Source organism: Ornithodoros turicata, chromosome 3 (assembly GCF_037126465.1).
Source record: "Ornithodoros turicata isolate Travis chromosome 3, ASM3712646v1, whole genome shotgun sequence".
NCBI classification, from domain to species: Eukaryota; Metazoa; Arthropoda; class Arachnida; order Ixodida; family Argasidae; genus Ornithodoros; species Ornithodoros turicata.
The window spans coordinates 81,275,743-81,297,299 of record NC_088203.1 but is presented as its reverse complement, the minus strand read 5'-3'; the positions used below and the strand labels follow the sequence as shown (position 1 = coordinate 81,297,299).

At 49.6% G+C, this 21,557-nt stretch overlaps 1 protein-coding gene across 1 annotated transcript in view; it reads left to right on the top strand.

The window, feature by feature from the left end:
• Positions 1–1,895: 1,895 nt before the first annotated feature.
• LOC135387401 (ovostatin-like) overlaps positions 1,896–21,557 on the top strand; it is a 43,322-nt gene continuing 23,660 nt past the window's right edge. Inside the window, exons 1-5 of the mRNA XM_064616614.1 lie at positions 1,896–1,930; positions 3,853–3,994; positions 4,081–4,316; positions 7,316–7,367; positions 16,423–16,476. Coding sequence (XP_064472684.1) covers positions 3,985–3,994; positions 4,081–4,316; positions 7,316–7,367; positions 16,423–16,476 — 352 coding nt within the window. The 5' untranslated portion in view covers positions 1,896–1,930; positions 3,853–3,984. The remainder of the gene's footprint in view (positions 1,931–3,852; positions 3,995–4,080; positions 4,317–7,315; positions 7,368–16,422; positions 16,477–21,557) is intronic.

The following is a 21,557-nucleotide window of genomic DNA, read 5'->3' as shown; positions in this document are numbered from 1 at the left end:
AGCCTTTCCACGTGTGAAGACCAGGCACGTTCGGCGCAATAGTATCCAATCCAATGCAAGTCTCTTCCGCTTCCGCTCTGCTCCGCTTGCCATGCCGTGTGCGAAGTGTGTTTGTTTTGTCTGCCATCACCTGTGCGCTTGGATTCTCTAGGGAACGAGTATGGTTTAAACCTTGTGCTGCAACATGAAACAACAGCGCAGGAAACTCGTAGGTGCCACCCTTCGTAACACTCTAGGCCTAACGTATCGATCATGGACAAGGAGCCACAGAGGTGACAGAAGAGATGTCCGTTTAGTGCAACAAACTGAAGTGGAATGAAAAACCCTCGCTTAAGCGCGATCACGAGGATGATGCGTAGTAACGTCATTGTGTCATATTCCTCAACTCATGCTGCGGCTCAGCGGCTCACATGCTGAGATGCTCCTCTTCGCTGGCTTGGTTTCTAGTTATTAGGAGAGTTCTGTGAGGTTTTCGGTGTCGTGCGGGTAGCGGGAAGGGTGCGGGCGTCATTGACGACGGCGGAACGGACTGCGGGTCGGGTGCGGTCGACGCATTTTACCAAAACACTATTAGAAAGTACACCGAGTTGCTCAATTTCTTACGCGTCTGTACTGCAGTGGCTCGAAATATGACGTAAAACGTCGCTGACAAGGGCGGAACAAACGCTCGCACGTTAGGGTGCAATGGCGCCTGTGTGTTCTTGTTTTTCTATGTCGCGTTTCGTGTCATCATGCCTCAAGTCACAAGCCAACACGCATTTTCATCTTTTTACCCCGCTGCGCTGACGTCATACAAGAAACCATGCACACAGTTACACCTAATCACCAGGCATAGATCAGGGAGTACTCTCCATTTACTCGTCAACGTTCTACGGGTTGCGGGTCGGGTGCGGATGAGCTTATGGAAAAAAATATTGGGGCTGAGTCGGACGCGGGTCTCAATTTGTAACGGGACGCGGGTTGTGTGTCGTGTGCGGTTTTGCACCTGCGGGTACGGGTCGTATGCGGGTCAGATAATTCTGACCCACGCAGGACTATACATTTGGAAGCACCATCTGAACTCGTCACAGTACCCAAATCCCGTCCCGGATCCTGGGATTATTGACAGCAAAAAATCCCACAATCCCGGGACTGCAAAAATGGCTCGGAATTGCAACCCTAATCAAGTCGCTTTAAAACGTTAAATACAGACAGATGGGCAACGTCGAAAAACCTCATCGTAGCGGCGGGACGTTCCTTAGTGAGATACATATTGCATTAGACCCGGAATACAAGAAGCAACGTTTCGTATACAAGAGACAACGAAAAGTTCGGTGCGTGAAACTCAGGATAGGGGAATAGCTCACGAAATACGAGACGATGGGTAACAAACAGTTCACTAAGGAACATTTCAGGACAGCAAAGGAAGACAACACCGATACGGCTCATAGAAATTCCGAGATCATCTGGTGTTACTCAGTTTTTACTATTAGCACGATGGAAAGTAGCTGTTCTGATGATGAAACACACAACACTAACCTGAAGGAGAGATCGGCAATCGATAGATCTTTGGTGATCCCGCCGTTGTCTAGCTTTTTCGACGACTGCCGTATTTCAGTTGTTGCTGTTAGATTTACATTGGACGGATGCTCGTGACACAAGCAATCCCTACGTGCTAACCTGTGGTTTATCCAGGCTCTCGGAGGTGTGTTGCAAAAAATGGGGAGGGCGGAGTCATTATTCTAGTTACGTCTTAACATCTTAACATATATAATTGCCTACATATGTCTAAAGCTGAAATGGCAAGGCCACCCCCTCTAGTGGGTACACCGGTAAAACGAGTTGAGGGGTGTTGCTGTCCATTTAGAGGGGTAGAGGGCGCGGATAAATCACTGGTACAACCTTCCGGTTCTTCCGCACGACTGCGTAGCAAGTCGCCGCAAAGCACCAGGTGTGTGATATAATTTCTGGTATTGATGAATTTTCTCTCATGACCTCCATTTATGTTCGTGTTATCTATAGGGTGGTGGTGGTTGGTGTGATGGCACCTCTGGTACAGTTAGTGTAATCAACCTGCGCTATTTGGGATAAGGATCATTCGGGACAGGTGCATACCAGCTTCAATACGCATTTTGCCGGTACTAGTCAAGTGGAGGCTAACTAAATAAGGGGCGCCGAGGAGCTCGGACGTTTCGATAACATACGCAGAACACTACACACTACAATCGGTAATATATATGACCTGCCGCCAGAAGCTGCTGTTCCCAACGTGCTCGATTCAGTGATCAACGGAAGGGACAATGACAGTAACCGGAAACCTGAACAAGAAGTGTTTAGATTCTTCGACAGCATGAAATGCTCAACGAATTCCGGAGACGATTACCCGTGCGAAGCACTCACAGGGCTTGGGGCGTTCTTTTGCTTAACCGTTCAGACTTCATGTACCGAATTAATTATTAATGCACTATAAAAGCTCCGAGTAATCCATTGAGAGGAGGAATAATCATGTCCACCGTCCTTCCTGCACACAAAGTACCTAGCAAGGAAAGGCTACTGTGTTACAATTTTTATTGTATTACAGCGTTATTCCTGCTCACGACAAAATAGCAATTCGTATGTCCACTGATATTGCCTCTCACAGAGTGTTAATTTTCTGTTACCATGTTGGCCCACAAAGCAGAGGGAACGCGCCGAACGTAAAGCATGCAATGCGAATTGCCCGCGCCGATCCACACTGTTGACGGTTTCCAGTAACCGCCGCGACTAGAGTTCTACTAGAGCCGCGCAAAGAGTCGTTGATCAGAATCCCTGCGGTATTTTGCATTAGACGTTGTCTCTGCAATGTTATCGTTCATACCTGGGCTATTCCGCTGTCGGAAACAGCACGCCAGCTGTCGGCTTGCGATACGTGCAGTAAGTTAATGGGACCTGATGTAGCCCGTTCCAGTTCCCCAGAAGTCAAGTAAAACAAACGAAAAGCGTGACAGAAAAGCGTAGATGAAAAAGTTCACTGGCCTGTCAGTGGCCTTCCCATGCGCATGAACTGTAAACAGTTCAGCCACCTGCGCTGCCACCTGTCGAATCGGGTATTACATCCGGAACTCCTTGTCTCGTTCCGGCACCATATTCCCGCATCGTGGTTTAGCATCCAAGCTTGAAGTTGTCAAGTTTGCCCTCCTGGTCCGCTTGCCATGCCACACGCCGTAGTATTCACGATGTTCCTTGCGGCTTTTCGAATGACTTCCGCATCGATGACTAGGTAAGGTAGAGTGGTCTTAGGATACACGCGGGCTATCTACGATATTTCATCTCTAGGCCGAGTCCTTCTCCTAGCATGTGCGTCACAAGTGGTTAATGAGTCTGCGGTGCTATGGCATCAGTTACGTAAGGAGCACTGGAGGGCAAAAATTTGTCCTGTCGTAATGCAAGATGCCCCAAACGTTGACAGCAATCCAAAAGGAACGGGACGCATCCGTGACGTGGTTCGTGGTTTATGAACGAACCAGCAATGTACGCTTTACATTACGGAGGAGGGCGGCAATGCGGTGCGCCCTGTCATTGGTCTTGTTGCGAAGAGACAGGCAGGGTACGGAACTGCTCAGCAGGAGAACCAGTCTTTTCTTTTCAAGCGACTCGCCCACTCATGGCGGAAGATCTGTTGAGGAGACCAATGGCTGGCCGCTACGTATTTCCTTTTGGTGTTGGCGTCAAAATAACGCCATGTTTCATCCCATGAGGGGATTGTTTTTGTAAAACAGATGTATAGTAATAACATGTAGATAGATATATACTGACAGGTATATACTGATAACAGATGAATAGATAATGACAGATATTTACTGATAACACATAACGCCCTAAAAATCTGCGTAGTGGAAGCACAACCTGTGCCGTCGGAGAACGTAAAGGACCTCAACCGGTTTCCCTCAACGTTACATTCCCTCCGTACATTGCATTGGGAGAGCAAGCCAGCATCATTGTTACAGCCACAAGCAACGTCGATCAATGCATTGTGGTAAGTTTGGGCACTACATGTCTTGGGTAGGCAGATACCGGGACTGTCCTTTTGCATAATACCGATGCCATTTAAGGTCAGAGCAGGTCTGCAAGCCACACAGAACGTGGATATAGTCTCGACACCTTGCGACATCTACGCTTCGATATGTCAACTCTCGGGTACCACGTCGTTCATCTTCAACGTAGTCCCATTTGCTGCTGGAATCGGCACACTCACTGCAGCCGTGGAATACAATCCCGAATTTGCTTCGTACGGTTCAGGCACTAATGTGTATCCCCACACGGGCGTTGAGAGGGTTGCCGTGTCTCTGAACATCAGGGTAAGTATACCGGGTCTCAGCTGTACTGACGGTGACGGTGTGAGAAAATGACGTGAAATCAGTGCCATAACTAGATCGCAGCTTATTTGCAAGACCATAGTTGAAACCGTGGCTGTAGAGAAAAGCTCGTTTTTTTTTTTCTTTTTTCGCGATAGGATTTTTGATGCTGTCGTCACATTTTTGTCTACAATCTCAGGGTTCCAAGTATTGAAGTTCGCCACCATCATCTTTCTTTGCCATTTTCGCAAATATCTATTGGCGAATTCGGGGGCTCATTTCGTGGCAACGCGGCCTAGTACTCCCAAATTGCCGGGTCGGCGCCCGAGCTGGATCACATGAGCGTTGCCACCCGAACATGAGTGTCAGGAATCTAGCGGTTTTAGTCTCTTGGACCACGCGAGGGACATAGCGGTCGCCCGTCTTCGGGTGCAGGCGAATGAGGGCACTGCCCACCGTTGCAGTGTGTAACGACACGGGATATAGTTGTGCAACCCGCTGCTCGATGGTTCCGAGACCGGGCGAAAAAAAGTGCTAGCTGGCAAATTTCTGGTGCTCGGAAAGCGCCACGCGAACATGCGAGATTGCTTCGCTTCGACCAAGGGAACATGACTGCTCGGGATCTGGCAAAAAAAAGTTGCCATGAAATGACCACCCCAATTCGCCAGATGTATGCCCTAAGGATTACGGTTTTATTTATACCTTCATTCATCGTATACGCCATGTCCGTGCTGCCTTATCACCGATGTGACGAATATTGGCTCGGATGCCTATAATTCTTTAGATATAGTGTAGCTCCTATTCCCCGAACAAGTAAACGACAACTTGGACGGGTTATGCTGGGAGTTAGGAAAACTTAGAAGTTTCACAATAACGTTTCCGAAAAATAAGCCAACCGCTTGATTGGTTGCAAGGGGCTGACATCACGTTGCTGATACCTGATTGACTGACAACGGTACGGAGTCGGAAGTGGAGGACGCCCATAGGGAGTTTTAGTACATGAAGGTGTTCGCGATAACAGTTCCGAAAACATGACTTGCCAATCACGCTCTTTCTTTGGAGCACGACCTACCAGACTACCATGTCATAATCGGCCACCCCTATGAGGAGCCCGTCCGCATGATCCGCTAGGGGCGCTACTCATCGGCCCGCGAGATCTGCATTGTGATTGATTAATGGAAATTTGAATTTTGAACGCGCAGAAGCGGACGTTCGACTGCCGTAGCAGACGACAGCAAGAGCTCCTATGGAAACGCATAGAATGATGATACTGATCAACTTTAGAAAGAAGCACCTCCCGTGCTTCAACATTCAACCGGAACATTCAACGCTTGTACAAAAATAATAAGGTAAGCTGAAGTACGAAGAATTGCAGAAATTGAGGAAGCAACAACCGGGCCGATGAGTAGTGCCACCGCTGGCTTCCAACTGCGGCGCTGGGAAGGGGTGCCTATCACATGGTCGTTATAATCTAGTAGGTCGTGCTTTGGAGCGAGTGAAACCACATTGTCACACATACACGGGTTTGATTACTTCTTTTATCGTATCGTATTCGTAGAATTATTCCGATGCACTAAAACTCGCTAATGATTTCCTAAACCTCCCTAGTACAACGCCGTAAACGAAATCGCTCTCAACGGGAGACGGATTTCAGACAACTGTTACAGGTGGTTCAAACACTGCGCTTTGCTTCAGCAAATAGCAACGTTTTTCGCATGAGCCATATCGCCAGAGTTCGAGGTAACTCGTTGCAAGTAACTCGTTACTGTAACTAAGTTCTTTTTTTTTTTTTTTGTAACTTTTAACTTAACTCGGTACTTTTGCGGCGTGGTAACTTTCAGAGGAACTCGTTCCTTTTTCAGGTAACGTTGCCAAAGTAAGTTAAGTTACGTTTTTTTGTATACTGGAACTGGAGAAGGTAAATGACATCGTTTTGTTTCTGGGGGATGGCGGCCGTGTGGCACACTGGTCTGAGATTTTTCGGCAGTCAGGCTTTGTGATATTTTGAACATTTCGTAGACGGGTGAAATAAATATTCTATTCAAGTTACGTTCCAAGTTACTTTTAACTCGCTTTTCACTGACGTCCACATATTTTCTTGCTTTCTCTCTGGTTCCTTCATGGCATTTTTTGCCATAAAACGTGTTACCCGTTTAGTTTATCGTGATTATCAAAACGTGATAATCAATCAATGACAATATTTTACTGAGGAAGTAAGAACCGCTGCCATTGAAATGAAGCTGGACCATCGTGCGCCCACAGGGAGTAAGATGCAAAGCGTTCGAATAGAACTCTACCAGAGAAACGTCATCATGACATTGGTAGACAGACTGAAACCGAAACAGATTGGAAGGAGAGGGCTGGGTTCCACAAACGGGCACTTCTTCGCTACCTTCCATTGAAAGAAAAGTAGGACCGAGGGTCGCGTCCCTTTAAGGGACCATGTCGTAATCCCCTCAGGACCGTGGCTTTCGGGCGCGACCTTGTTCGCCTCTAGCTACGAGCGTAGTTCAATTCTACCAAATTTTGGCGCTGTCGAACACTATGACGTCATTTGTTTACAAACAGGGAGAGGTCTATTGTTGGACATAAACGAAAACGATCTAAGCGTGTTGCACTCCTCCGCAGGCAACTCAAGGTCTAATTCAACTGCTCACGCGCGCTGCACCTGCGTAATGCTGTTTAGTCGCCGAAGTAACTTGGAAGTAACTCGTTCTTTTCTTTAAGTAATTCAGTAACTGCGAGTTACATTTCAGGCTGAAGAACTTCGTTATTAACTTAGTTACGTTTTGCACATGGTAACTGAACTTGTAACGAGTTCCTTTTGACGGGTAACTTCTCAATCTATGCATATCGCCACCTAGCATTTTCTGTTCAGTGCGCGTGGATATCAGGGAAATTATAACAGCTGTTAGGGCGGAGTGGACTGTTTTAGTGGCAACTGTGATACGTATAGTTGATGACGACTGCAATGGCGCTGATACTGACTGCTTTCATTTCAGCCAGAAGGAGTGGTGGTGCCCGTGACCATTACGTACCCAATCTGCGCTGAAGGTAAGTAAGAAGAAAGACGGTTGAAAATTCAGAGAAAGGCACAGGAAGCATTTTCGTTTCCGTTACCGCCTCCGTCATTGGCCTAATATTTGTTGCCATTTCAGTTTCCGTTACTTTTCGGTATCGGTTTTCTGTACCGACCCATCCCCGTTTTTTTTATTTTTTTTTTATAGTTTTAGTAAGGTTGGAGACCCTGACAAAACTTAATACGTATACATTCTGAAATCTATTTTGAGGACTTTAGGGATACGAGCACTCAACAGACAGCTTTTTTTGAAAATATACATACGTGGTTTCTTTGAACGGCTAAAACATGGTTGTCAGGAATGATGCTCACGCTTGCAACTTGCAAGTCACCACAAGAACTATGCAAGATATGATGGAAGAAGGAAGTCACTGAAAAGATGACACCAGCACTGCCACCTGTTAGTATCCATTATTATGTCATGGTAGGACGGCCGCGTTGTGAAGTGTTGTCAAGCTTGGAAGCTCGGTGAACCGTGACGGAAACGACACATTTCAAGATAGGGCAAGCTGCCATCTTGACCCCGGGAACGACGCCAACCGGAAGTCGCGCGTACCCTAGTAATGAATTACGCTGTTATTCGTAAATTTCCAAGTGGGGTTAGGCCACTTGGGCTAACGGATGGTGAAACCGTTCGTTCGCCATGGCAGTAGCCCTGCGGCAGGCGAGGCAACCGTCGCTGCACCCCAAGCTGCACTTCCGTCTAAGCCTCGTTCTCAGTGCTGGATCTCAGCGGTTCCAACTTCACGAACCTGTTGTGACAGACGCATTACAGTGTAATCGTGTGATCAAGAACTCCCCGAGGCAGGGCTTGTAAAGAGTGAAAACGTACGAAAGCAGAAGTAGAGTGTATGATGCAGGTTAGCCGCTGTCCACCATCGGAACTCTTTTTTGGTGGCAGATGGGATACTAGTGCCTGTTCCAATTGCTAACGCAGATCCAACGCCTCCCTTTTGTCCGATTCGAAAACGAGCTGCGAGTAGTGAACGACTCCCTTTTATCCGTACTAAGGAATTGAAATGTGGTCAACCGTTTTGTGAGTTTGTGCGTCGCTTCCGGCGTAGTTGACAGCGGCAGGGGGGAGGGTAACTTCCCAACATGTGTCAAAAGGGGTCCGGGGAGCGGAAAAGGTTGGGAATCATTTATTTAGTAAATACGTAGCCTACAGGAGAAACATAGTTCTTGTTGAGCATGATGGGAACTGATGTTCTGAGGCTGGAACACGTAGAAAGGACAAATACATACAAAGCCTCAAGTGCCTAAGAAATTAATTATGAAAGAAGGGAGTCACTGAAAAAACTAGCCAGCCGTAGGACTCAAACCCACATCTTCTGGATTACCATGTCATGTTCAACAGATGCCGCTTGCGTCGCCCCGTAGTGTGAATGTATGTGCGAGTGAGAAAACATGTAAGAGTGAAAGTATAGTGAGTGAGTGAGTCAGTGAGTGGGTGTATGTGTTTGTCCTTTCAAGTGACGTACCCTTGGAAGTCGCTGGAGAGGCGTGTTAGCTTAGCTTAATTGGTAATAGCCCTGGACAGGTAATCCAGAAGATGTGGGTTGGAGTCCTACAGCTCGCTAACCTTTTCAGTGACTTCCTTCTTTCATAATTAATTTCTTAGGCACTTGAGGCTTTGTATGTATTTGCCCTTTCTATGTGTTCCAGCCTTAGAACATCAGTTCCCATCACGTTCAACAAGAACTATGTTTCTCCTGTACGCTACGTATTTACTAAATGAATGATTCCCAACGTTTTCCGCACCCCTTTTGACACATGTCGGGAAGTCACACCCCTTCACCGCCCCCCCCCCCCGCCGCTGTCAACTACCCCGGAGGCGACGCACAAACACACAAAACGTTTGGCCACATTTCAATTCCTTAGTACAGACAAAAGGAAGCCATTCACTACTCGCAGCTCGTTTTCGAATTGGACAAAAGGGAGGCGTTGGATCTGCGCTAGCAATTGGAACAGGCACTAGCATCCCATCCGCCACCAGATAAGAGTTCCGATGGTGGACAGCGGCTAACCTGCATCATACACTCTACTTCTGCTTTCGTACCTTTTCACTCTTTACAAGCCCTGCCTCGGGGACTTCTTGATCACACGATTACACTGTAATGCGTATGTCACAACAGATTCGTGAAAGTTGGAACAGGTTGTGAAAATTGGAACCGCTGAGATCCAGCACTGATAACGAGGCTTAGACGGAAGTGCAGCTTGTGCAGCGACAGTTGCCTCGCCTGCCGCAGGGCTTCTGCCATGGCGAATGAACTGCTTCGCCATCCGTTAGCCTAAGTGACCTAACCCCACTTGGAAATTTACGAATAACAGCGTAATTCATTACTAGGGTACGCGCGACTTCCGGTTGGCGTCATTCCCGGGGTCAAGATGGCGGCTTGCCCTATCTTGAATATGCGTCATTTCCGTCACGGTTCACATAGCTTCCGATATTGACAACACTTCACAAGGCGGCCGTCCTACCATGACATAATAATGGATACTAACACGTGGCAGTGCTGGCGTCAAACCCTCTCACATCCTCGGGCGCTTGGGCACAGCCAACACCTCCTGGGTAGCAGAAGGCCTGCGCCCCACGTGGCATAGCGTCACAAAAGAAGGCCAGCTATGGACGCTACTATGACGTCAATGAAAGAGCGAACAAGAGAAAAGCTCGAAGCACCTCGCAAAGCCCACGCAGGCCTCCGTGAGCTGGGCAGTGCGCAGGCCTTCTACTATCTAGGAGGTGTTGGCACAGCGGCCTGGGGGTCATGGTCATTTTAGTCACTCTAGCACGCGCACTAGGTACATGCAAGGATCTGAGAAAGGCTCGAGGGGTTGTAAAATTGTTTTTCTCTTTTTGTTTGGGGGGGGGGTATGTTAGGAGTGGCAGAACACGTCCGAAGACGAGTTCAATTTCTCTTCTCTTTTTTTGCCTTACAAACGAACAAGCTCCGAAGAGACTGCAACCGTACGTTCTGGGCGCGGGGCATGCCTGCAACCTCTTGTGCGACGCGCGCTGCGTGTACTGAGGTGTGCGTAGATCATGTCGTCGATTGCACTCCTCGGAAACAAACTGCTAGCTCTTATACGCACTCAAAGGCGGATCAGAAATCTAAGCGGGACTAATTCCTCCCCTACAGCCATGAAGTTCCTTCCCACTGAGGGAATTCCTCCCCGCTTGGGAACCACTGTACTAAATGCTCCAGTTTGATAGTTTATTTTAGTTTTAATTCCTTGGTTAATTCTCCTCAGCTTTATTTCATATAGATTGACCTCAATGAAACGATAACTGATTGTAATAATTCGGGTCGTGCAGCCCGAATTATTACCGTAAATGATTTCCGTTTGCGTTTTTGTTTCAGGTATTTTGAGTGTGCGATATGCGTTTCTGTTTCTGTTGCCATTGCCTGCTACATTTCTGGTGTAATCCCGTTTCTGTTACTGTTTGTGCTACGTTTCCATGGAAAATATTTTCTTGGGATAGCCAATATTTAAGCAATTGTGTAGAACAAGTATAATATTGTGTGCAAATAAGTAATAGAAAAATAATCTAGTTAGTATATACATAACAAATGTCCAATAATGGTAATAATTTTAGAATGCGAAACCCAAGCACTTTGCACTCCCAAATAAATAAGGTGTTTCACGAATAATGAGCCGAAGTTTTAAAAAAAATGGTTCATGGCACACCAATAAGACGGACTGTATTGTGTTACCAGTGGTGTGAGGATACTCAAACTGATCAATTAATTAAGTGAAATTAATTCGTCATTTTAAAATAAAAGAAATAGAGCCAAAATGTCAATGCGAAAGTTGTAGCGAGCGATACAACGACACGACACCCGTAGATTGCATCTTTGTAGTGTAGCCGCCATCGACAGCGCACCCGGAATCGCGGCGCGCGATATTAATCTGCAGCCCAGCCAGTTCAGCTCTGGCTACCAACCAGAACGGTTGTGTCCGTGATTATTTTAGTTGAGCCAACATCTGGTGACCCGGACGTGACGTGGCGGTGACCCCCGCCGACGAGGTTTATGATCTCATAACCACCCCGCCTCCGGAAAATCCATACGATCAACTCAAGTCAGCCTTGCTGAAACGCACATCGTCTTCCGACCGCGACCGACTACAGCTTCTCTCCGCCGAAGAACTAGGCGAGCGGCGCCCCACCCAGCTACTTCGGCGCATGAAACAGCTCCTTGGATGCGATGCACCCGGCAGCAGTGGCGACTTATCTTCCACCAGCGATAGATTTCTCCGGCAGCTCTTTCTCCAGCGCCTTCCCCGCCACGTACAGATGGTGTTAGCTACTGCGGCAAACCTCAGCTTGGACGAGTTGGCTGCGCTTGCCGATGCGGTCATGGAGGTAGCGTCTGCCTCTCCACAAGTTGACGTCATTGAGCGACCAGCACTGCTGCCTTCCCCGTCCGACATTCCTCGACAATCACTGGCTCCGCGAATTGACGAGCATGGTATTACGCAGCAGCTCAACCACGTTACCCAACTCGTCGCGGCCCTTGCCACCCGTTCCCGCTCCCCAAGCCCTCGCCGCCAACGTCACCGTAGCCCCAGACCTCGCTCTGGGTTCCGCTCCCCTCGCCACTCGTGATCACTCAGCAACAATACCGACGGAGTTTGCTGGTACCATCGCCGCTTCGGCGCAGACGCCTTCCACTGTCTTCAGCCATGTACCTGGACAACGTCCTCGGAAAACTCCCCGGCCCACCACTAGTGGCGGCTGGTGGACGCGGCCTCGAAGACAGCCGCCTCTTTTACATTGTTGACCGCGTATCTTGGATGCGGTTCCTGATCGACACAGGTGCCGAGGTCAGCGTCATCCCCGCTCACCGTTCTTACCGCGGATCTCGAGAGCACTGTTTCACCCTCAAAGCCGCCAACTCGTCAACAATCCCAGTCTACGGCCAACAGTCACTTACTCTAAACATCGGCCTCCGGCGAGTTTTCCGCTGGCTTTTCCTCGAGGCCGACGTTACCCAGGCCATCCTCGGCGCTGACTTTTTGAGGCACTACAAAATCCTTGTTGCACCTGTTGTCATTCACTGCCCCCGACTCTTCTCCAGCGTCCATCCTTCAGGGGTACCCTGCTCTTTCTCGCCCACCTGACTGGACGAAACCGGCGCAGCATGAAGTCGTGCACCATGTGATCACCCAGGGCCCACCTGTTCATTTCCGCCCACGCCGACTCGCACCCGAGAAGTACAAAGTAGCCAAAGCGGAGTTTGATCACATGCTTCAACTCGGCATCATCCGCCCTTCCTCGAGTACATGGGCGTCGCCGCTCCACATGGTGCCGAAGAAGACAGGCGACTGGCGACCATGTGGAGACTATCGTGCTCTCAACCGTGCCACAGTCTCCGAGAGATATCCCATTCCTCACATCTTGGATTTTGCAGCGAACATGGAAGGCGCCACCACCTCTTCTAAGATCGATTTGGTACGGGCCTATCATCAGGTCCCGATGGGGGAAGAGGACATCGCTAAAACAGCCATCACAACACCATTCGGTTTGTTCGAGTTCCTGAGTATGCCATTCGGCCTACGTAATTCGGCACAGACCTTCCAAAGATTCATCGATAACATCATTCGAGGCCTTCCCTTCGTCTACGCCTACATCGATGATCTCCTAGTGGCAAGCTCGAGGAGCGAGGAGCACGAACAACCCCTTCACGTCCTCTTCACCCGTTCAACAAGAGACAAACTGATGTTCTGAGGCTGAAACAAACATAGAAGGGACAGATAGGGGACTTTCATCTTTCATCTCTTCACCCGTCTCCAAGAGAACGGCATTGTGATTAACGCTGCCAAGAGCGCATTCGGCGTCCAAGAACTAGACTTCCTCGGCCATCGCATCAACAGCCAAGGCATACTGCCTTTACCTTCGAAAGTTACCGCCATACGAGAGTTTCCACAGCCCTCTTATCTCACCAAACTCCGATGATTCCTCGGGCTGGTAAACTCCTACCGCCGTTTCGTCCCATCGTGCGCCGCTCTGCTTCACCCTTTGGAGGCCCTGCTCTCCACCTCTAAACGCTCTTCCGCAGCGCTTCAGTGGACTCCCGACGCCTCAGCAGCCTTCCAGTCCATCAAAGAAGCTATTGCCTCCGCCACGCTCTTGATCCATCCGCGGCATGATGCACCCACACGCATAATGGTGGATGCCTCCAGCGTTGCGGTCGGCGCCGTACTCCAACAGCAAGTTTCAGAGTCCTGGCACCCAGTTGCATTCTTCTCCCGAAAAATCAAACCTCACGAAACGCGCTACAGCACATTCGGCCGAGAGTTACATGCCATCTACCTCGCAATCAAAGATTTTCGCCATTTTCTCGAAGGCCGCCCATTTACAGTCTTTACGGATCATGAGCCCCTGACGTACGCCTTGTCGTCCTCTGGTTCTGGGTACACCCCCCGTGAAGTCCGGCATCTCTCCTTCATATCAGAGTTTACCACCGACATACAGCATATCAGCGGCGCCGCAAACACTGTTGCTGACGCCCTCAGTCGCCTGAGCTCGCTCACGCAAGCCGAGCGCACTTCGACCCATGAACCACTCTCGCTCGACACGCTGGCTCAGGCACAGCTTGTTGACCCTGAACTCGCCGCCTTTCGCGCTTCAACCTCAACATCCTTGAAGATCGAGGACGTCCACCTCCATGGTACCACGACGGCTGTCGCCTGCGACACGTCCCAGGGCCGCCCTCGTCCTTTTGTCCCCGTTCCCCTTCGGCGTGCCGTCTTCGCCTCGTTCCAGCGCCTTTGCCATCCAGGCATCCTCGCTACTCAGCGGCTCATTACCCAGCGTTATGTCTGGCCCCACATGAAGAGGGACATCAAACGCTGGGTCCAGACCTGCCTATCCTGCCAGCGGAACAAGGTCCATCGTCACACTCGCCTGGCTCCTTCTGCTTTCCCACTCCCGTCGAGCCGCTTCGACCACATACATGTAGACCTTGTTGGCCCCCTACCATTGGCCAGCGGTTTCCGGTACATTCTCACCATCGTCGACCGATACACGCGCTGGCCGGAAGCCGTCCCCATCACTGATGCTACCACCCCCACCATCGCCCAAGCGCTCATCAGGGCGTGGATATCACGCTTCGGGATACCCTCTGTCATCACCACTGACAGAGGTCCTCCTTTCGAGTTAGCCCTCTTTACCAACCTCATGCGGACTCTTGGTACGAAGCGTTCCCGCACAACTGCCTATCATCCCGCAGCCAACGGCCTCGTTGAGAGACTCCATCGGCAACTGAAGGGCGCCCTCCGCACCGCCCAGCACACCCCCTGGCCAGAAGCTCTGCCCCTCGTACTGCTGGGCATCCGAACATCCTTCAAGCCCGACCTCGGCTGCACCACTGGAGATCTTGTTCATGGTGCCCCCCTACGCCTTCCCGCTGACCTCCTTGAGGCCTCGCCTACCCTGCCGCTCCTGGCTCCCGCCGACTACTTGTCCCGGCTTCGGCACACCACGGACGCTCTCCGCCCAACCCCTCCCCGTTCCAGTCGCGTCTCCAACGCCTTCCAACACCCCGACCTTGACCGCTGCTCGCACGTCTTCGCTGCGACAGTGTCAAAAAACCGTTGCAGCCACCATACTCCGGGCCCTATCCCGTCATACGGAGAACCCCAGCCTACTTCACGCTTCTCGTCAACGGCAGCGAAGACACCGTTTCCCTCCACCGTCTAAAACCTGCCTTCATCGACGCCTCCACCTTGCCGGCCGTCGCATCGCTTCGTCCCTCCGCCCCGCTTCCCACCAGTGAGCCTGGAGACCCGTCGCCAGCCCATTCAAGCCCTTCAAGTCCGCATGTAACATGGTCCAAGCGCCTAGTCACCAGTCGTCGCTTTACGGCGACTCCCTAGGAGGGGGGCAGCTGTAGCCGCACCACTACCGCCATCGACAGCGCACCCGGAATTGCGGCGCGCGATATTAAACTGCAGCCCAGCCAGTTCTTCTCTGGCTACCAACCAGAACGGTTGTGTCCGTGATTATTCTAGTTGAGCTAACAGACCGACGCGGGACTTGTCGCAGACGCGCGAGGAGTCAACGTCAAGCCAAAATGTCAAAATGTCAATGAGAACTGTGACCAGTCTTCGTTCGATAACAAGACGCTCGAGAACGCTGTGATCCGGCGCTCCTCGCGCGTCTGCGACAAGTCTCGCGTCGGTTTTTTGCAAACCCGAAAGTTAGTTTTGGGAGCCACGAAAAAAAAAAAAAGGATCCGTCAGAGGTACAAAGTTGCAATCAACGGGTGTCGTGTCGGTGTATCGCCCGCCGCAACCTTCTCATTGATATTTTGGCTCTAATCCTTATAATCATTAAAACCTAATTAATTAATTTAAAAAAAAACATTGTTTGAATGGGAAGGTTCCAGGAGATCGCAGCGTCCGTATGCCGAAATCCTCCTCGGTTCTCCGCCCCAGAGCGTCCAGAGAGAAGGAAAACAGAGTGACAGGTGCGCGCGCAGGTGTGGAAAGGGCAAGCGGCGCTACATAGCGGTATCTGCTTGCCGGGCAGGGGAATCAAAAGGAAACACACATTATAGGTAGTTTTAACATATCAGACGCGTTCCATGGAAACAAAACAAAAACAAAACGCTTTCAAATCCAAGACCAGCAACGTGACGTCAGCCACTGCAAAGGAATCGGGTGCTTGGCGTACCCTGTTTAAAGAAGTGTTATCGTAAAGACGTTCCAATCTGCTAACTCTCGTGTACTCCTTCTAAATCTCCCTGTTGAAATCTGATTAAAGCAGTAAATATAATTAATTACGGTAATTAAAGCAGTGGCATGGCTCAAAACAGAGGCGACGTTCACTACCAGATTTCCGCAAATTTTTAGGGCCTGAGCCGCGTCGTGAGGCCCTTCTGCTGAAGGTAGGTGCGCGCATCAGTGTCCTCAGCTGTACTATGCTCTTCAGCGATACAGTTATATCGACAGACACGCTAACAGTCATAGTGATGGACTTAAGACGATTGCTCATTAATCTGTTTCTCTTTTTCCTTCCTGAAGAACGACTGATTGGACTGACTGGCGATGTTGGTGGCAGAGTGACTGGGACGGGTCGTAAGTCGAAATTAATTCTTGCTGTTCCTTCCAATGAAGTACATATCGCAAAGGTTTCAAGTTTTCTCCCGCATCTTCACAAGTAGACGGGACTTTCTTTTTCACACTTTTAACTTCTACCGGAACTTGTATGTTAAGGGAAGAAGCTCAGGACGAAGGCTGCCGATAGTTTGAACTGAGAGACTGTCCTCCTTCTGGGAGAAGTCTCAAGAACAGACCGCATTCAAAATATCGACGACTCTCGTCCTGAGCTTGTTTCCTTAATATTTGCGCTCTGTTTCGCTGGATACTATGCCTTTGATTAATTGATTGATTGGTAAAAAGGGGCTAATCTGGAGATGTTAGATCTTCTGCTACTGGAACTTGTAGGTTTATTGTTTATAGTTATTACTCTACTGCTATGTAGAGGAGAGGGTACGTAAGTATCACAAAATACACACCGAACAAGAAATACAAATCAGTACAGCGATGATTGTCCCAAATAATCTGAAAGACTATTCATAAAAGAAGGCTTAGAACAAGAAAGTACGAGGTCACGTGGAAATCCATTCCATTCTTCCATTGCTTTAACAAAGAATTCTTAAACAGGGACGTTCGGGAAGTATAAGCCTTAATCTTTAACGGATGATCCAAACGTGGAGAAATAAAATTAGGCGGCAGTAAGTAATCGTTTCGTGGAATACCTGATTGATTAAAATAGATATCACGAAGAAGTTTCATACTGCGTCTTTCCCAGAATAGCTTTCAAGTCAGTAGATCGTGTGTTCCTTGAATAGCTGTTTAAAACAAAACGCGCACCTTCACTTTGTAGTTTCTCAATTTTTTTCGTCAAACCTATTTCAGAGGGGTCCCGCACTAGGCTAGCATATTCTAAGATTGGACGGACATATCACTGGTATACTAGTTCCATGATATCTTTGGGTGCAGTCTTAAAATTTCGTCTCACAAGACCAAGAGCCCTACTACTATTTCAAATTTCGACCATTTATGACACCTAAAAATTTTAATACTCAAGAGTTTGAAGGACTTCGCCATTCAATTCGTAGTTTACGACATGTATGGAGTGCGTGAAAGCAATAGACTGCCACTTGTTAGTATTTAACTAGGTCTTCTTTTGCAGCGTAATAAATAACAGTTAAGTTCTCCATAATTTTCCATTTCTTAGGATAGCTACCTGGGACGTTTAGAATGCATAACGTAAACCCCGAGACCAGGGAACACGAAGAGACAGACACAACACGAAGTCTCAAACACAGCTGAAAATTTTACTTCACATACAAGAAATATATACACAAACAGAGGGAAAGAAAACCACACAGTTCAGGACAAAACAGGAGGTCAATTCGGGAGAACGAGCAGTATACTCAACGCCGGACCGAGGATTACGGATGGTTTGCTGACACAGGTCCCGCAAGAGGTTATGCAAAGGGTCCTCTCAAAAGCCCTCTGTGGGGGTCCACTTCAGAAGCCTTTACAATTGTTTCATCCCATAGAGGGAAGCAATATGAACATTCCTCCAAATGCTTAGCAATTTCGGAGTTTGAAGCTTTATTTTTTACTTTTAATGAATGCTCACTCAAACAATGATTTAAGCAACGTTTTGTTTGGCCAATACAGCAGAAACCACAATCTAGGGGGATCTGATAAATGACGTTTGAAGAACAGTGGACCCGTTCATCACAGAAGAAGGCTTTTGAGAGAGACCCTTTGTATAACCTCTTGTGGGAACTGTGTCAGCAACCCATCCGTAATCCTCGGTCCGGCCTTGAGCAGACTGCTCGTTCTCCCGAATTGACCTCCTGTTTTGTCCTGAATCGTGTGGTTTTCTTTCCCTCTGTTTGTGTATATACTTCTGGTCTGTAAAGTAAGGTTTTCAGCTGTGTTTGAGACTTCGTGTTGTGTCTGTCCCTTCGTGTTCCCTAGTCTCGGGGTTTTACATTATGCATCAATTTCAGCAGCTCGCTTGCTTCCTAGCCATCGTTTCATTGACGTTTAGAATGTACTGCAAGACGAAAGTTTACATAAACACTCCTTCCAGCTAAAAAAAGACAGGCATTTGAAAGCTTGTTGTGTAACATTCGTAACTTTACAAAATATTTTTTTTATTCATTGGTTCCCTTTTATTTCGGAAGTATTGTGTTGTTATTCGTAGTCGCGTTGTATAGGCGAGGAATGCAAGCGCACTGCTCTGCACCATGAGAACCCCATACTCCATGAGCGGCACGTTGAGAGAGGCTGCTGCATGCATTGCAGCGCTTGCGTAATGGGTCTCCTACTCTCACGTACGTTATCCTAAAACCTTCTGGCATATCGCTTCCAGCAGCTTTACACGCTTGCACGTCCGACGGAACGCAATGAAAAATTTCGACACTAAGTAAATGAATTCTCAGACATCGCGCAGCGAAAGAACTTATCCCTGTAGGGCGCATACGCGGAAAAGCTAAGAGTTATGATTAGCTATCTAATCGAAATTTTACGCCGATTAAATCTAATTAAAGCAGTAAATTGAATTAATTACGCTAGTGACTCTAGTGGCATGGCTCAAATTACAAAGGCGACGTCCACTACCAGCCTGCTATTTCCGCAAATTTTTAGGGCCTGAGCCGCGTCGTAAGGCCCTTCTGACGAAGGCAGGTGCGCGCACCAGCGTCCTCTCTTGTTCTAAGCTCTTCAGCAGTCCTCTCATATTGACAGACATGCTAACAATCCAGTGACGATTAGGACTATTGCTCATGCCCAAAGTCCCAACACCTTCACTATACTGAAGACACTGCTGTCTAGTCGAGAAAGTGAAGAGAAGTCAAACTGTGTAGACGTGGAATTTTCTGCTTCTGAAAATCTAACTCCTGTTCCTGATTCCCATTTTATCATATCTGCACCTAAACTCGGACAGGCCCTGCCCTACTGTGCGGCGTGGCGGACCCCTCCTAGCCATGGAAGTCGTCCGAAGCGGCGACAGCGCCTCGTCTACCGAAGGGGCAGGCGCAGGTGACACCGACTCCTCTTGTAGTAGTAGAACGATTATCCTGCGAAAGAGGCAGATTGACAGAGACATTGCTTTCACATCCTCTGACGACGACGACCGACCCTTCGAAGAGGTCCTTAAAAGAGCACGAAAGACCGCTAGCCCAAACGCTGGGCAACACCCTGCGCCCACGGGAATCACGGTGGTATTCACTCCCCGTAATGCAGCAACGAACCTCGCCAGGCTGAATCACCTGAAGATATCCGACTTCCTGACTTCTGAGTTCCCGGGGAGGATTAATGATATAAGACCGAATTTTGCGAAGAACCTAATCGCGGTGGATGCCACTTCCCCAACTGCAAAGGTCTCCCTTTTAGGACTCGATCGCATCTGCTCAACCCCTGTTCGAGCATATGAACCCCGCCCCACTGGCCCTTGCTACGGCGTCATCACTGGTGTGGATGCCTCACTATCTGACGACCAAATACGGCTGTCCATCAGGTCAAGCCCAGCGCTAATCGCTGCGAGGCGGATAAAAAAGGACGGTGGTGCTGTGAGGCACACCTTCGCCAGGGCCGAGAAGCCGCGTGAGGTCAGCCTCCATCTCCTGACCATGCGTGTAAAACCCTACCTACCGCTGCCGACCCAATGTTACAACTGCCACAGGCATGGACACGTGGCAGCGTGCTGCACTCGAAAGAGGATTTGTGCAAACTTTGGAACGACCCACGACTCCTCCGATTGCCCCCAGAACGTCCCCAAGTGTGTCAACTGTCAAGGCAGCCACCCAGCAACGTCGATCGACTGCCCCAAACGTAAGCAGCAGAGGCGCATTGCCAGAGGACGCTCGCGCTCCAACAGCAGCTACCGGGAGGCCAAGGTCAAGATCCACAACGAAGAACGCCGCAGGCACCGTAGACGACGGAAGAGACGGCAGCGGGTAGGCTCTAGGCCCGCTGACCAAGTAGCTGGAAGGTCACCTATATCGAACGTGGGTGACTTTCCCCCTCTGCCTCTTTTGGCCTCTCAAGATGCCCCCACACAGGAACGATCCCCATCACCACGCCCACCCCAATAACGACGTCTGAAGCCGGAAGCAGTCAGGCAACTTATACGCCGAAGGTCCGCCGAGAGCCTCCGGCCCAAACAACGGCCCACGACTCCGTCGATATACAGATGGTGGTGGTTAAGCTGCTCTTTGCAGCTCTGAGGGCCATCATCACTGCATGCCCCGAGTGCAAAGCACTCCCGGAAGTCCGATCGATCTTGCACTTACAGAAACTAATTTCTCCCACTTCTGTGCACCCGGCACGTAGCCGGTAGGCACGGCCGGATCGAGCTACCGCTCTTCCTCGTGCCACATGGCAGTACAATATCAAACGACCACGATTTTCCAATGGAACGCAAGAAGCCTTCAGACGAAGCTCTCAGGGTTCCGCCGGTTCGCGTGGAGGCATCAATACCCAGTAATGTGTATTTCAGAATGTGGGACTCGGGACGACTTTCGCCTATCCAACTACATCATCTTCGTGTCGCAGCCCAACAATGCTAGAATCCGAGCGGCCATTTTCGTCCGATCAGACATACCGGCTGGGGGGGGGGGGGGCGCACGCTTGGACTCACGGGGAGAACGACTCGCTGTGCTCTTCGAGGACATGGACCTCCACCTCCTCAATGATGGCTCCCCGACGATTGTACAGTCCCCGCTTATATCAAATTGCTTGAACCTCACAGCAGTGTCTGGCTCGATTGTACAACGCTTCACCTGGCAGGTCGACGCTGACTCCCTTGGAAGCGATCGCCTTCCCCTGCTAATCAACGTCCGCGGCGCGCCGGGGGCTCAGCTGAGGCGCACCGTCAGAAAGACTAACTGGAGCAACTATAGGGCTGCCTTCGAGGCTAGCTTCGCTGAGCTAGGGCACGCTAGTCACCACGACTTCTGCCGCGCGGTGGTCGGCGCCACTCGCAGTGCCACAAGCGTCTTCCAACTTATCGTGAAATTTGCCGCCGTTGATACAGAGTACGCCAGGCTGCTTGCGATACACCGTAGGGCTGGAAGGCGCGCCCGCCGCTCCCGTCTTCCCACCCACAACCAAGAGGCCAAACGAATACAGAA